Below are 14,483 nucleotides of genomic sequence, written 5' to 3'. Positions count from 1 at the left end.
TTTAAGAATAGGCAACCTAAATATATCTTTTTATACCAATTAATGTACAAATTTATTTTTATGTAATATTACAAACTTTTGGTGAAATTATTTTTAGTAACATAAAGGCGGATTTTATTTTAAAACTACCAACCTTTCCACATACGCTAAACACAAGTTATAAGTAGTTGCTCGATGAATAAACGACGATAAACATCCAATAATCTGGCAGAAAACTTGCCCAGAATCCTCACTTGCTACTTCCCGGTTCGCTGCAATAATTATAGTAACTGGCAGAATAAATAAACATGCGCATAAGTTTAGTGCGCACATCTGACCAAGACTTAAATAAAAGTTAAAATTGTCTCTTGTATATCGAATAGCAGCTAACAAAGTTACATTAATTCCAAGGGCAAATAGAATTGATATAATTATAAAAACTGCTAAAAAGGAATCCTGCGTTTCTTGATTCATAATTTTCATCAGTAATAATGTTTGCTACTGAATATTTTGATTTAATTTGAACAAAATAAAATTGTTATTCTCTTGTGCGGTATCGATTGGGCCAGGTGCGGTGTTTAAATTACTGGGTTTTGTTATTTTTGTCCTTCTTCCGTTGATGCCATTAAAAATAAAATCAATAAGAGAAAATTTCTTGTTGTAAACAGAAGCTTTAACAGCGCGAATACAAGATAACAACACTTAACCTTGTGATATCATAAACCCCATCCAGGTGACATCACAGTGTACAAAAATTTGGTATGGTGGAAAAAATAAGGAAAATGGTGGAAAAAAGGCTTTAGCTTCAGCAGAAGTTTAAAGCGCCTTACTCAAGTGCGCCACAGCATGAGAGCAGTGGGGATTGAACCCACGACCCCATGATGGTATGGCAAGTGTTTTTACCACTACACTTTATTGCCTCACGGTCAAAAAGTGTGACTTTGGTGTGGTTGTATTATTTCTGTTAAGCAACAATTTAATTTTAAATTGCGTTAAATCTATTCACTTAGTAGGTGACGTCATATATTTTATCAATAGTATCTTCTGTGGGAAATCCCCCTAAATATAATGACGTCACATTATATGTTTAGTATTTGTTTTGAACTCGCCAGAACATTCTGAGGTAATTTTATAAATTCTATAAGATCAGTTATGTTTAAAATATTAATATTTTACTTTAGTATAAGAACCCCCTCTTTTTAGATTACGTTAAATTAGCAAAAAATCACGAAATCAATCTGTCAATGAATTATTTTTGTTTAGAATAATCATCTTAAATTATTTTAACTTTTGACAGTCTGACGGTTAGGTTGTTGTCATGTTGTTTATAAACTGAAAACTAGATCATGGATGTTCTGGATTTAAATGAGGATGCTTTTCCTCGTTTACAAAGTTTTAGTCAACCTGAAACAAACAAAACGAACAAAAATGAAAAGTGGAATGATAAAGTTGGAATAAATAAAATGGAATCAGATCTTAAAATCAGGTACATAGGTATTGGAACTGGGTTAGGGTAATAACATGGGATCAGACTTTGTATTACAAACATGTATAATGACTGGCACTGTGATGTAATGGTTACAAACCCCACTGCTCTTATGCTGTAGTGCCCTTGGGTAAGGCATTATAAACGGTATAAACTTCAGCTTAGCCAATACTTAATCAGCAGCTTAATTATCGGGCAATTATAATCTTAAATATCCCAAACTGCCACAGAAAACTTAAGACTGGGTTGGGGTAACTGATGTTACTCTATGTTTAGGTCGCGCATTTGACCTTCTCTCATCGAGGATAAAGATATATACAAAAAAAAGGAAATCAAATCTTTTACAAAAAATAATTAAATTAAAAATAAGTCAAATTTTTTAGGTCTTCAGCTGTTGTGACTTACTCTACCGCAAAATATCCGGCGTTATTCTCCCAACTTGCCCCCTCAACTAACCTTAACCTTGCCCCTTCAAACTGGCTTCGACGAGCCCCAGGGTTACGACCTAACACCCTCTTATCAGGGGGGCGACAAGCCCCATCTTGTGACCGAGATAAAACATCATTTTCCAGTTTTCGAATTGCAAATAATCACTTAAATGTGATGGGAGAGGTTGATGTCGTTTCCGATGCTGAAGTAAGTTTAATGTTAAAATAAAAAATAAAAATTATCAAGAGTATTTGGTAATATGGTAAAATGTACTAAACCTAATATAACCTTTAAAAAATATTGGTTTATATTAGTCGATAGCCCACCCTATAGTTGTCATTTTATTTGTTGAACTAAGGTCATAACCACTAACTAACATTTCTATGAGATAGTTTACCCGTGCTTTTGTAGGTCTATAAATTGGACGTATATATAAATATTTTGTCCACAAAACTCTATGTTATAGACTATTAGGCGATAAGTTTAAAGTTTGACTTTTGATTAACTAAAACTTTTTTATTTCTAGAACATCAAGAAGTTGTTGAAAGTGCCGTACAGTAAAGCTCACATCAGTATGGCAGTTCACAGAGCTGGAAAAACTTTGTTACTTGAACAATTTGATGTCAGTAACAACAAGAACATGGAATCAGGAAGATCAGGTTTGTAATGAGTTTTATATTTTGATTATTTAATTTTAATTTTCGTAATGTTTTTCTGTAAAAATGTTGACGTTAAAATAGGAACTGTAAAATTTATGTTTTTTTGACTTAAATTTATAAATATTCTATGTAGCTTATTGGAAATTATGTATGCCCAGTTTAAAGGTCTTTAAAATTATTAAAACTGTAGTTTGTGGTGTGTGGGTAAATTATTACAAGCCAATATTAGTAAAGCGTTGCAACCATATTACAACAATTAAAATTCCAACTGTAACAAAGGCAATTGACTAGTTAAGTCTTTATAAAATGCTTTTTATTGTTTAGTTCGTTGGTTCCAGGACGTTTATGAGAAAGCAACTTGTCACGGATCACTAATTTCATCCAAGAAAAAACTCCCTTCTGCGCAACTGGATCGACTTATGCTCTCTAAGTTTTTGTATTACAGGTAAATTGACTTTATACAAATTATTTAGTTTAAAGGATTTTGAAACGGAGTAGTTTTTAATTTTTGTAGTTAATGTTTGTAATTATTTTAAATAGTTATTAAGTGTGTTTAATATTACTTTTACTTGTTTTTTTTTTAAGTTTTTTTTTGGCTGCAACATTGGTTATTTTAAGTTTTTTAATTGACACTATTTTGAACGTTATTTTTTTCAGTATAAAAGGTCGTCAAGATGATGGTGATCAAGATATCGAAGATAGTAATTTAACATTAGAAGATTTAATTTGTTTGAATCCTGATTCTCAATCTTCAAGGTTGGAAGTTTTGGTTCACTTTGGAACTAATTATTGACCTAATCTTAATCAGTTTTCACCTTAACGTTAAAATAAGATTTAAAGTTTTCTGTGATTTTTTTAAACTCTAAGTTGTTATAATTTTAACTGAAATCTAAACTTAATTTTAAGTAAATCAGATTCTTAATATTTTGGATAATTTTGGATAATTTAAACTTTATTGTTGTTAGTAAAATAGTGGAGGAGAGTATGTTGGTACCTCAAGAGTTGAGATGGAAGTATTGGACTCCCTCAGATGACATGCCAACACCACAACCTAAAACTAATGTAAGTAACACTTAAGGCTTTAAGTTTGAATACAACAGATGGCATTAGAAAGCTGTAGTAATTAAACTATGCAATGCCTTACTCTAAGATTCTGAGTTTAAATCTGGCAGCAGTCATTTAGGATTGATAATTTTTAAAATATTGGTTTAAATTTTTTCTGCCAAGCCAAAATCAATAAAAAAGCATTCACACTGTCTTATAAGGACAATAACTTAATATTTTACTGCATTCTAAATTCTGGGCCAATCAAACAGTGTTAACTAAAACACACTTTACTTCACTTTATTCAAGTGTAACTTATAATGAAGTGTTATAATAGTTTTTGTTTGTTGTAGGAGGAATCGTTTGAGAAAACAATATTGTGGACTTTTGAAGATTTACAAATGTTACTTGGAACCAACATGCCTGTTTTCGGTGAAGGGAAATACCCTGCTGTGAGCCTTAGACTGAGGTAAATTTGATTTTGATTTGTTAAACAATGTGTAGTTAAAATTTATTTATTCGGTTAGCGTTTAGTTCTTATAAAGGTATTATTCACATGCTGTATGTAGAGTATGTTTAGGTGTGTATTTGTAGAAAAATATTCAACTTTTTATTAAAACTTGTTAATAGCCAACCCTATAGTCGGCATTTTAATTAAAGTAGGCTATTATAGTCAGAATTTGCAACCATTTTTGGCTGTGATAATTTACCCACGCACCATAAACAGCAGTTTTATTTACTTTAAAGGTTTTTAAGTTGGACATATATATATCATCCACTAAGTTTTATTAAAAATAAATTAAAAAAACAAATGCCAGTAGTGTGGTGAACCGGTCATGGGTCAGACTACGAGCCAAAAAGTTTTGGGTTCGAGCCGCACCAACACCACACTATTTCCCCTTTAGCCCGACGTTTATAGTTAGCTCAAACACGTCACAAACCGCACACCTTTACCCGATAAAAAAATTAAAAACCTATAAAGGGGATATAAAAAAAATTGCCAGATGTAGAGAATGTGAATATTAGATACTTAGGCTGTATTGTCTTATGTAAATTTTTTGATTCGGTCAATTTTCTTTATCTTTTAGGGATTCTAACAAGCCGATCAATGTGCTAACAGGGATTGATTATTGGTTGGATAACTTGATCTGTAATGTTCCTGAGTTGCACATGTGCTTCCACTTGGATGGTTTCGTTCAGAATTATGAGGTCATAAAAACAGAGGAAATACCAAAACTACAAGACTCAAAGTAAGCTGTTATTTTATTTACACAAAACAATTTTAAGACAACTCAAAAAATTACTGATATATACAATTCAATCTTATATACAAGAAATAATTGGGAGTTGTCTTTTAGACTTATTTTTTAATTGCCTACGACCAAGCTCTCAACCGAGCTTAGGCTCTGAACATCAGATGTTGGGTGTTGTACATTGTCATTTGCGTTTGCTGGTTGTGTTTCATTTTGTATTTTAGTATGTTGAAAATTTTGAGCTGTGCAGAAGACTCTGTTAAAAAATTTACTTTTTAACCTGTTAGCCATTAACGTCAGATTTTTTTTTATTCAAACAAATCAGATAGGCCTACAGTATTTGGCTTGTAAAAAATTATAGCTATATACAATTGTTTATGTAGCTTAAATAATTATCGCTCACCTTCGTACTACCACCACTACAATGCAGACAATAACCACACCAAGGCCAGTCTCAAAAAAAAATATGTAATGTGGGCTGTTTTCAGATTTATTTTTATGTTGTTTGTCTGAATCTTGTTTTACAGGTGATTGCATTTTGAAGTCTGGTTAGTAAAAAAATAATTTGTTAGAATATAAATATTTTCATTTATTAGTTTTGATAAAAAGTTGTAAAACTAAAGAATTCCATCGTCTTACCCATTTGCGGGCTACAAGCATCACATTGGTTTTCGATACATACGGGTACATGCGAACCAATAAAACCAATTATGTTTAGAAACTTGACTGATGTTTCTCTAACTTGGCCAGAGCCAAAATTCATGACTCCACATTTAACATGATCGTAATCTTCAAAAACTCTAAAATTAACAACATTAAGTTGTAATGCACATAAACAAAATTAAGTATTACCTATTAGACAGATTTAAAAAAAAAATATTTGTTTTTATTTGTATATTTTTGATTACTTTTAATCCAAATATTTTTTTTACAAAAAAGTTACCTTTGTTGTCCAAATGTTACCCCTATAACAAAACATAGATAAATTAGAACTGCCAATTTCATATTTGCTTTAGGATTTATTCTATTTAACAAAAATGATCTAATGTTAAAATATAATCTATTTTGTTTATTTTTTAAATATTCGAGCTATTTAGCGTAACTGTTTACACTTAATTTAAATGACTGTCTAACCGTTCAAAATCAAAAGTTCTAACAAAAAATAAGGTGCAGTCTTATTTTAAACTGTAAATGGGGAACCGAAACAAAATAAACGAAGCTTCTGGTCCCCGTCAAAACCTTGTCATATTATATCTATGAATAAGAAGAGGACTATACAAAAACTTTTGTAATACAGTTTTTTTTTAATTATTTGGCATGTATTCTTTTTTTTAACTATTTGTTTTTTTTTATCCAGATTTAGCCCAAAAGTTATAAAAGATATTGCTCAGAATATTCTCTCCTTCTTGAAATCAAATTGCACAAAAGAAGGACATACTTACTGGTTGTTTAAGGTAAACAAACAAAAAGTTTTTATCTTTTATAAGTACATACAAAAATTGCGTTGCATTTAACTAATTTTTATTTTGATAAAGCTTTTAAATTTGTTTGTTTTCTGATATAAATAATTTGTAAAAAAATATTTAAGTAAAACAATTATTAAAAGTGTTTTTTTATCATAGACTCATTATGTTTATCTGTAGTAGCAAAATTAACAAAAAATTTGACTAAGTTTATATTCACACAGGGTGATAACGACGATGTTGTGAAGTTGTATGACCTTACAACACTATGCACCAATACAAGTGAAAATAAGGAGGAGAATCCATTCACTTTTAGTGTGGCTACTCTTATCTACAAGATGGCTGTTAACCTCATGCAGAATGTGAGTTGTGGATTATTTATTAATTAAGTTGATGTTCAAGGGGTGAAGTGCTTGGCATGACTGCGTAGGGTTTTGGGTTTGATTCTCACCCACTTCATGTTATATCTTTATAATCTATATAATATCCCAAACTGATCTATATAATATCCCAAACTGATCTATATAATATCCCAAACTGCCACAGGTAACTCGAGACTGGGTTGGAGTAACAGTTGTTACTCTATGTTTAAGTCAGAAATTCGACTTTTACACATCGAGGATAAAGATGTATACAAAAAAAATAAAGTTAACCTTCCAGCATCAAAAACAAATTAAAAAAAAAAGTTTTTTTTGTAAGATGGGGTCTAAATGTTTTAAATTTTATGACATTAATGTCAACCTTCTTACATTGGAAGACTTTAAAATTAAGACAAAATATTATTCTTCGTTTTTCAGCCAAGCAATATAAGAGATCATGAGGTTACCATCAAGAAATTGTTGCAAAACTGCGTCGAACTTCTTGAGAAAAACTTTCAACTTTCTCCAGTGATGCTTGCTGCCACCTTGTGTATGTTATCATCGTTGTGTTTGCCCGATTCCAACCTCAACGAGAATAATGAGGATAAAAAAACAGGTGTTGTAACTGTTTTAAGTTTAAATAACATAAAAAAATGATTTTATTTTTAATTTTTTGATTTTTTTTAGATGGTCGCATTCGGACAAATTCAGTCAACTTTATGAATTCACCTGACAGACGATCAGACAACAATGTCAGCATGGAAGTGGCCGTCATACCATCCGTGTCCGACCTCTCGATTCCCGAGAAGTACTCACTAGACCCTCCTAGTGGTGAAAATGGGAAATTGAAAGATGGTTGTTATGCCACGTTGAATTATATCGTGAAGGGATTGAAAGTGTTTAGAGATTGTGCAAGTTAGTTTAACTTTACATATTATTTTAAAACTGAAACTTTACTAAAACCAATAAAAAAGTGTTTTATAGTTTCATATTTAATATCTATTTCTATAGAATAAATAATGTTGTACACCGTAAATATTGAACAATTTTTTAACTTTTTGTTTAAATTTTTGAACCAGTTTTAAGTATTATTGTCCCAATTTTTTTTGGGGGGAGGGACTTTGCAAAAATAGGTACCATTATCACTTCTTTAAATAACTCTAGTTTTGATGGTTATTAACAAAACAAATGCTTCATGAAAGAACCAATCAGCAGGAATCAAACTCAGAACCTTTGGGTCTTATTTCCGTCATAATATTTACAACTTTAACTTTAAATCCTTGGGTTGAACTTTACAGAATACAAGATAAATGAAGATTGGATGAATACTTCCAACGACATCTTAGTTGTGAACATCCAACTTATAAGGAATACTGTTTTGGTTTACTACAACCTGGCATCTAGGGCAAGTCAGGAGGGCAAGTTTGGAAGAGCTTTAAGATGTCTTAATATCGCTCTACATGGATATGGTAAGTGGTTTATTATGTAATTTTAATATCACTTAAGCATGTTTAGAACACATGGCTTTACTACATAAGGTCCTGGGTTCGTTCCCCACTGCCCTTATGTTGTAATGCTCTTTAGTAAGGCGCTATAAACGTTATAAACTCCTGCTGCGAAACACTTGATTAGCAGCTTAATTAATTAGCAAACACTTGATCAGCTGCTTAATTATCGGGCAATTATAATCTATAATATCCCAAACTGCCACAGCAACTTAAGACTGGGTTGGGGTAACTTATGTTACTCTTTTAATAAATATTTTTGTTTAATTTTTTCAGCTTTACAATTTTGTAAAGTTTTTTAAATCAACATCATTGTATTTTCACAGAGCATTTGGAGCATTTATATAATTTAAAACTACCTGAAAGAAAAGAAAATGAAAATATTGGTAAGAAAATTAATGTAGTTCAGAAATAATTTTAATTTGATATAAAAAAAGTAATTTTAAACAAAGATGTATTATAAATTTTGTATATCCTAAATTCTGAAGTATTTTAATTGATTTAAAATGTTATTTTTTAATTACTTTAGCGAACGATTTGCTTCGAATCCAATCCTTTCCTGATTTTCAATTACTTCTACCTCGACTTTTGATATTATGTGGAGATATTCAACTTATCCAAACTCAACAGCCCAAGCTCTTCCCACAACAATTTCACTCTCTAAGTTATGAAGATGTGGAAATTAGTGAAACACTTTCAGGAAATCAAATTCTCGGTAAAATCAGAATTTATTTTTTAGTAATAAATTATTTATGGTAGTTTGCACTTATAAAAATAACTATAAATATTTTTAAAGCATTTAAATATGATAAAGCTTAATCGACCATATATATTTATCCAATTTATAGGCTTACAAAATAAATAAAACTACTGTTTATGGTGCGTAGGTAATTTTTTTTTTGGTATAAAATATATATTTATCTTTGATGTAGGAAGGTCAAATGCACGACCTAAACATAGAGTAACATAGATTATAATTGCCTGGTAATTATGCTGCTGTTTAAGTGCTGGCTCAGCAAGAGTTTATATCATTTATAGCACCTTACACAAGGGCGCTACAGCACGAAAGCAGTGGGGATTGAACCCACAACCTCATGGTGGTGTAGCAAGTGTTCTGACCACTACACCACGCTGCAAGTTATTGCGAGCAAATATTAGTTTTGACCGTATTACAACAATTAATTTAATAGTAACTGTAATAAATAAATAAAAATAAAGCTTGTAAGTTGTAATTTAAATAAATTTAATTTCTAGAAGGAAACAAATACCGAAAGTTGGCCAAATTATCAACAAACAACGAGGAAGTTTTAACGACTTGTATGAAGTGTTTTGAGATGGCTTTAAAACTTATTAAAAGTCAGGATTTTGCTGAGGTTAAAATCAAGGATAATAAAAAGAAAAACAACAAAAAAGATTTAAAGTAAGAGTGCTATTTATTTTATTGCTTTTGTATAATTTTTTATAAAAACTATCTTCAATGTGGGAAAGTTGAATGCGCAATTAAACATAGAGTAACATCAGTTACCCCGACCCAGTTTCGAGTTGCTTTTGACAGTTTGGGATATTTTAGATTATATTTGCCCGATAATTAAACTACAGATTAAGTGCTGGCTCAGCAGGAGTTTATACCGTTTATAGTGCCGTACTCAAGGGTGCTTTAGCATGAGAGCAGTAATGATCAAACCCAGTCCCTTATGTGGTAAAGCCAAGTGTTCTGACTACTACACCTTGCTGTTAGTTATAAAAATTGCTTGATAATTAATCTGATAATTAGTGTTCAGTAGTTAATATCATAAAAGTTTATCACAATTCTGTTTTAGTGCAAAGAATGACCTCACATGCATGGTGGAAAGAAAGCTGGGCCATGTTGCCAATGAACAAGGAGCCTTACAACTCAACAAAGCTTTTGAGATGCTCAATGATGTTACTGATAATCAACAAGGTGAAATAAATGTCTTTAAAACCCAATATCATATTGCAAAATAACTAGATCTAAGGATCAATATTTTAAGGTTTTTATCGGTAGGTAATAAACCCATAAAATGTACTTGGTTTGTATAAGCTGATTTAGAGAAATTTGTATATGGTGTTTTGTTAAATATAAAATTTTGTTTTTTTAGACTTAGCCAACAAATTGAATAAAGAGAAAGAAATTTGGAAAGAATCTTTTTCCCATCTTGAAACTGCCCTTACCTCATTCACTCATGTTAACGACTTCGTTAACCAGGTCTTAATTTAATTAACTTAATTTAAAACTAATGGTAATATAACTTAATAATTAAACACTTTATAGAAATTAAGTGATGTACATTGTATATGTAACCATGTAATAATAAAAATCTTTTTATAAACATCAATACCCATGGCATGTTTTAAATCATGATTTTTTGTTATTTTCTGTTGCAATAATGTAATATTTATTGTACATCTTTTCTATAGGCCTACTTATTTTGATATGCCAAAAACCTAAATTAAAAAAAATATATAAATAACTTAATATAGTACTATTTGAATGTTGTTTACCTTTAGGCCATTATATATAAAGTACTTTATATACAAAACTGTAAATAAATATTTGAATGTTCATCTACTTTCAGGCTTTAGTTTTATCGAATTTGGGTCGTTTGATGCGGATATGTGCTCAGTCTATCGCACAAAGTGAAAAAGGGGATTTTACTCGACATGAGCAACAAATATACGACAAAGCAATCGACTATTATCAGAAGGTAAACCTAATATTGAGTTTGATAAAATTGGAAACTATTTTAAATTTAAACTATTTTAAATTATTTCTAATTAAATGATTAAAGTCTTGCCCAAGCCTTTGTATTTTGCATTTCTATACTGTTTAAGTTTAATAAAAACCCTGGACAACTCAGTTTTGGACAAATTACTGCCTAATAACACCATTTTTGTTTATTTGTTTTTTTAAATAAATCCTTGAATTGTCATAAGGTTAAGTTGCTTAGAGTTAACTTAACATTGAGTTAAATTGACTGCCCACCTTCACTTATATTATTGTTTAAACCTGTCTATAGCCTACCTTTATGTTATCATTTTAATTGTTGTAATATGGTCACAACTTTTAACCAATATTTGCCTATGATAATTTACCCATGCACCGCAAATGGAAGTTTTGTTTATTTTGTAGGCTTATAAATTAAACACATATATATATTGTCCATCAAGCCTTAATATATATAGATTATTGCCCTTACTGAAACCAGTTGTCATTTTATATAAATAGTTAAACTTTTACAGGCTCTACAAATCCAGCAGAACCTGAAGTCTCATAGAAGTAACATTGATGAAACCGAACCAAGTGTTTATGATAATATTAGCTGGGAGTTAAGTGGAGCTTACTTTACCATGGCGCAAAGACTTCAGGATCATGCTCCTGTTAACCTCAGGTCACCAGAACAAATTGAAAAAGAGGTAAGTTCAATATTTTGGTGTAAAATTTTTTTTAAATCTTTCTTTACCTTTGATGTAGGAAGGTTAAATGCGTGACCTAAACATAGAGTAACATTTGTTACCCTGACCCAGTCTTAAGTTGACTTTGGCAGTTTGGAATATTATTGATTATAATTGCCCGATAATTATACTGCTAAATAAGTGTCATCAGAAGTATACAACGTTTATAGAGCTACAGCATGAAAGCAGTTGGGATTAAACTCAGAACCCCGTGTAGTAAAGCTAAGTGTTCTTACCACCACACCCTTCTATAAAATTGTTTTGGTAGTTAGAAATATTCTTACATAAACTTTTTTAATAGTTTCATATTATAATTGCATTTAAAAAAAGTTATATTTTTTATTTGATTCTAACTTCGCATTTTTTTAGATTTCAGATTTAATGAACAAATCGTTGAAAAATTGCGTTGAAATTTGGAAAAACACTGTGAAAAGATCGTTAGCTGTGTTTCGATGCGCTAAGATCCATCACAGATTGGCTTCATTACATCACAATGCTTACAGACAATTGGTAAATTTATGATTTCTTTTTATTTAATTATATGTAAAGTAAAAAAATTATTAGTTTTTGTAAGTTTTAAATTAAAAACTAAATAAGGCCTGTAAAGTAGAATATAGTTTCAGTAAATTTTGGCTTAAAACTAATTTTTAATTCAAATTTAAAAACATAGTCTAAATAGTTAAACCTTTCAACAGGCTGAAGGTAAAAAACGGCAGCAAATCCGAAGTTTGGCGATGACTCATTACAAGAAATCTTCAATTTATTTCACTCAGTTGAACGATGAACATCCAGCTGATTTATTGAGGGTTCAACTCGAGTTGTTGGCACTCAAGGAACAACATGCTGGAGGTGGGTGTGATTAGGTTGGTTATGATATAGGCCAAGGGTTCAGGGTTTAATTCTTACTGATGGCATGTTGTAGCATCCTTAAGAAACTTGTGGGTTTTAGGTTTATTTCCACTGCTGGCATTATTTAGCATTTGTAAATAGAACCGGTTTGATTCTCACTGCTAGCTTGTTGTAAAATTTTTAAAGAAATCTTAGGTTCTGGGTTTGATTCCCACTGCTGGCATGTTGTAGTATCTTAAAGTCATGGGTTCAATTATCAATACTGGCATGTTGTAGTATCTTTAAATAAGACCTAAGGTCCTACGTTTAATTCCTACTGCTGCCATTTTGTGTTTTTTTTAGTGATTTCTATCTAATATTTTTCCTACTTTTTTCTTTTGCCATTTATAACTCATGTGTTCCTATATTTATTCCTATACAAACTTTTTAGATGTTAACAGTCCCTCAAACAAGTTGAAAATATTGAAAGAAGCCATCGATGGCATGGTACATTGCTCACAACCTCTTTTGTCAATTCAAACTTGCATAAAGGTAAGTTAATAAGCTTTATCTTATATCTGGTTGTTAAATAATTGGCTTAATAAAGGGTTTAGATATTTTTTTAATTGTTAATTTCTAATTACCTTCTAAATTTATAGAAACATTTGTCTCTTAACCTCAACGACAAAGGTCAATCAACTTCAGTTGACCCTGTGATCCCTGATTTGACCTTAATTGACCTCGAGGATTGGATCTCATTGGTCAAAATATTAGCAGCAATATTACGCTCTCTACTGCTTTCTGTGTTAAAAATAACTGCCCCAGTTTCCGGAGTGACTCAGCAATCTTCGTCTAGTGGTAGCAAGAAAAAGTGAGTCAGCATTTTTTTAGTTGTGATGTCATAATGCAAAATAACATTTTTTAATAAATTTTTACCAAATTTTAAAAGATTTGAAAATCTTAAGACTTTTTTAAGGATTTTAATTATTTTTTTAGATCTCAGGTAGCAGTATTTGCATCAAACCACATAAAATATAAAGATTTATACAGTTTCATGCTTCGCACCCTGCAAAATAATGAACAAATTATTAATTCAAAAATAATTACTGACGAAAAACTAAAACTATTTCTTTACAAAGTTGAGGCCATCATATCAGTGTTCGAATACATCAAGGACAAAGTGGTTTAAATTTAATTTAAAAACCAATTTCTAAACCATTTGTTATATTGTACTCCTGTTTTTTATGTTGTTTTGCAATACTTCTTTACATGACATGCTGTTGATATTTTTTAATATTTTAATTTTCTTACTGCTATGTTTTTAGTTGTATTATGAACAATCTTCATTTTTAATAATTAGTTTGTGATCAGTTATTTTGTTCCAACTAGGCAGTGCAACGTAAGTATATGTTAGATAGGCTGTCATTTATATAGAGTGAAAAAACGTGGTATTTATAATGGTGCTGGTGGACGATATATTAGTTAGGAGTTGTGACCATATTACGACAATTAAGATCACAACCGTAGGGCAGCTATCTACCAATATGTTGTAATGCAAGACACAGTGTATTACCAGAGTTCAATGCAGTTTAATTAAAATTTTTTCGTTTTACTTTTTTATTTACATAAAAAATTTTTGGTTAGTTGGTTGTTAGAAAATTAACATAAAAGCTTTTATTTTAGTTTAGATAGAATACAAAATAAGGTTTCTTTATATAAAATGTAGAATAAATGGATTTAATATTTTTCTAATTTGATTCATAAAGAACATAATATAAAGAAATTAAATGTGTTTTATTTAATTCCATTGTATAATTGTTAAAAGAAACAAATTGTCATTTTTTGTAAATCAAAGATGGCGTTATTCTGTTGCAAAAAAGGTTTAATTATTGCAACATAAACATCTGTTACAAAGCTGAAATTTTCCATTAAGCGTGGCGCGTTGGAATGTTACGTCATAATTAGTGCGCCTCTCTGAGAAGCGCCGTCCCGAGAAATTCCTTT

At 30.5% G+C, this 14,483-nt stretch overlaps 1 protein-coding gene across 1 annotated transcript; it reads left to right on the top strand.

Moving 5' to 3' along the window:
- Positions 1 to 1,247: 1,247 nt before the first annotated feature.
- On the top strand, positions 1,248 to 13,788 carry LOC145745162 (erythroid differentiation-related factor 1-like). Its single transcript, XM_082563164.1, has 25 exons — positions 1,248 to 1,465; positions 1,849 to 2,101; positions 2,421 to 2,553; positions 2,878 to 2,998; positions 3,211 to 3,309; positions 3,519 to 3,615; positions 3,951 to 4,066; positions 4,686 to 4,847; positions 6,208 to 6,304; positions 6,538 to 6,675; positions 7,111 to 7,288; positions 7,360 to 7,587; positions 7,971 to 8,141; positions 8,504 to 8,563; positions 8,707 to 8,892; positions 9,432 to 9,597; positions 9,998 to 10,119; positions 10,298 to 10,404; positions 10,775 to 10,903; positions 11,439 to 11,612; positions 12,021 to 12,161; positions 12,347 to 12,500; positions 12,931 to 13,031; positions 13,139 to 13,350; positions 13,476 to 13,788. Exons 1-25 carry the CDS (start codon positions 1,326 to 1,328, stop codon positions 13,666 to 13,668), a joined length of 3,678 nt encoding a protein of 1,225 aa, XP_082419290.1. The 5' UTR covers positions 1,248 to 1,325; the 3' UTR covers positions 13,669 to 13,788.
- Positions 13,789 to 14,483: the final 695 nt, after the last annotated feature.

Source organism: Corella eumyota, chromosome 3 (assembly GCF_963082875.1).
Source record: "Corella eumyota chromosome 3, kaCorEumy4.1, whole genome shotgun sequence".
Classification (NCBI taxonomy): Eukaryota; Metazoa; Chordata; class Ascidiacea; order Phlebobranchia; family Corellidae; genus Corella; species Corella eumyota.
This window is presented reverse-complemented; position numbering and strand designations above follow the sequence as displayed.

Excerpts from the sequence above, each read along its gene's own strand:
- LOC145745162 (XM_082563164.1), top strand. The coding sequence starts at position 1,326 with ATGGATGTTCTGGATTTAAATGAGGATGCTTTTCCTCGTTTACAAAGT. Across the intron at positions 2,102-2,420 it reads ATGTCGTTTCCGATGCTGAA|AACATCAAGAAGTTGTTGAA; the intron begins GTAAGTTTAATG and ends TTTTATTTCTAG. Across the intron at positions 12,501-12,930 it reads CAAGGAACAACATGCTGGAG|ATGTTAACAGTCCCTCAAAC; the intron begins GTGGGTGTGATT and ends CAAACTTTTTAG.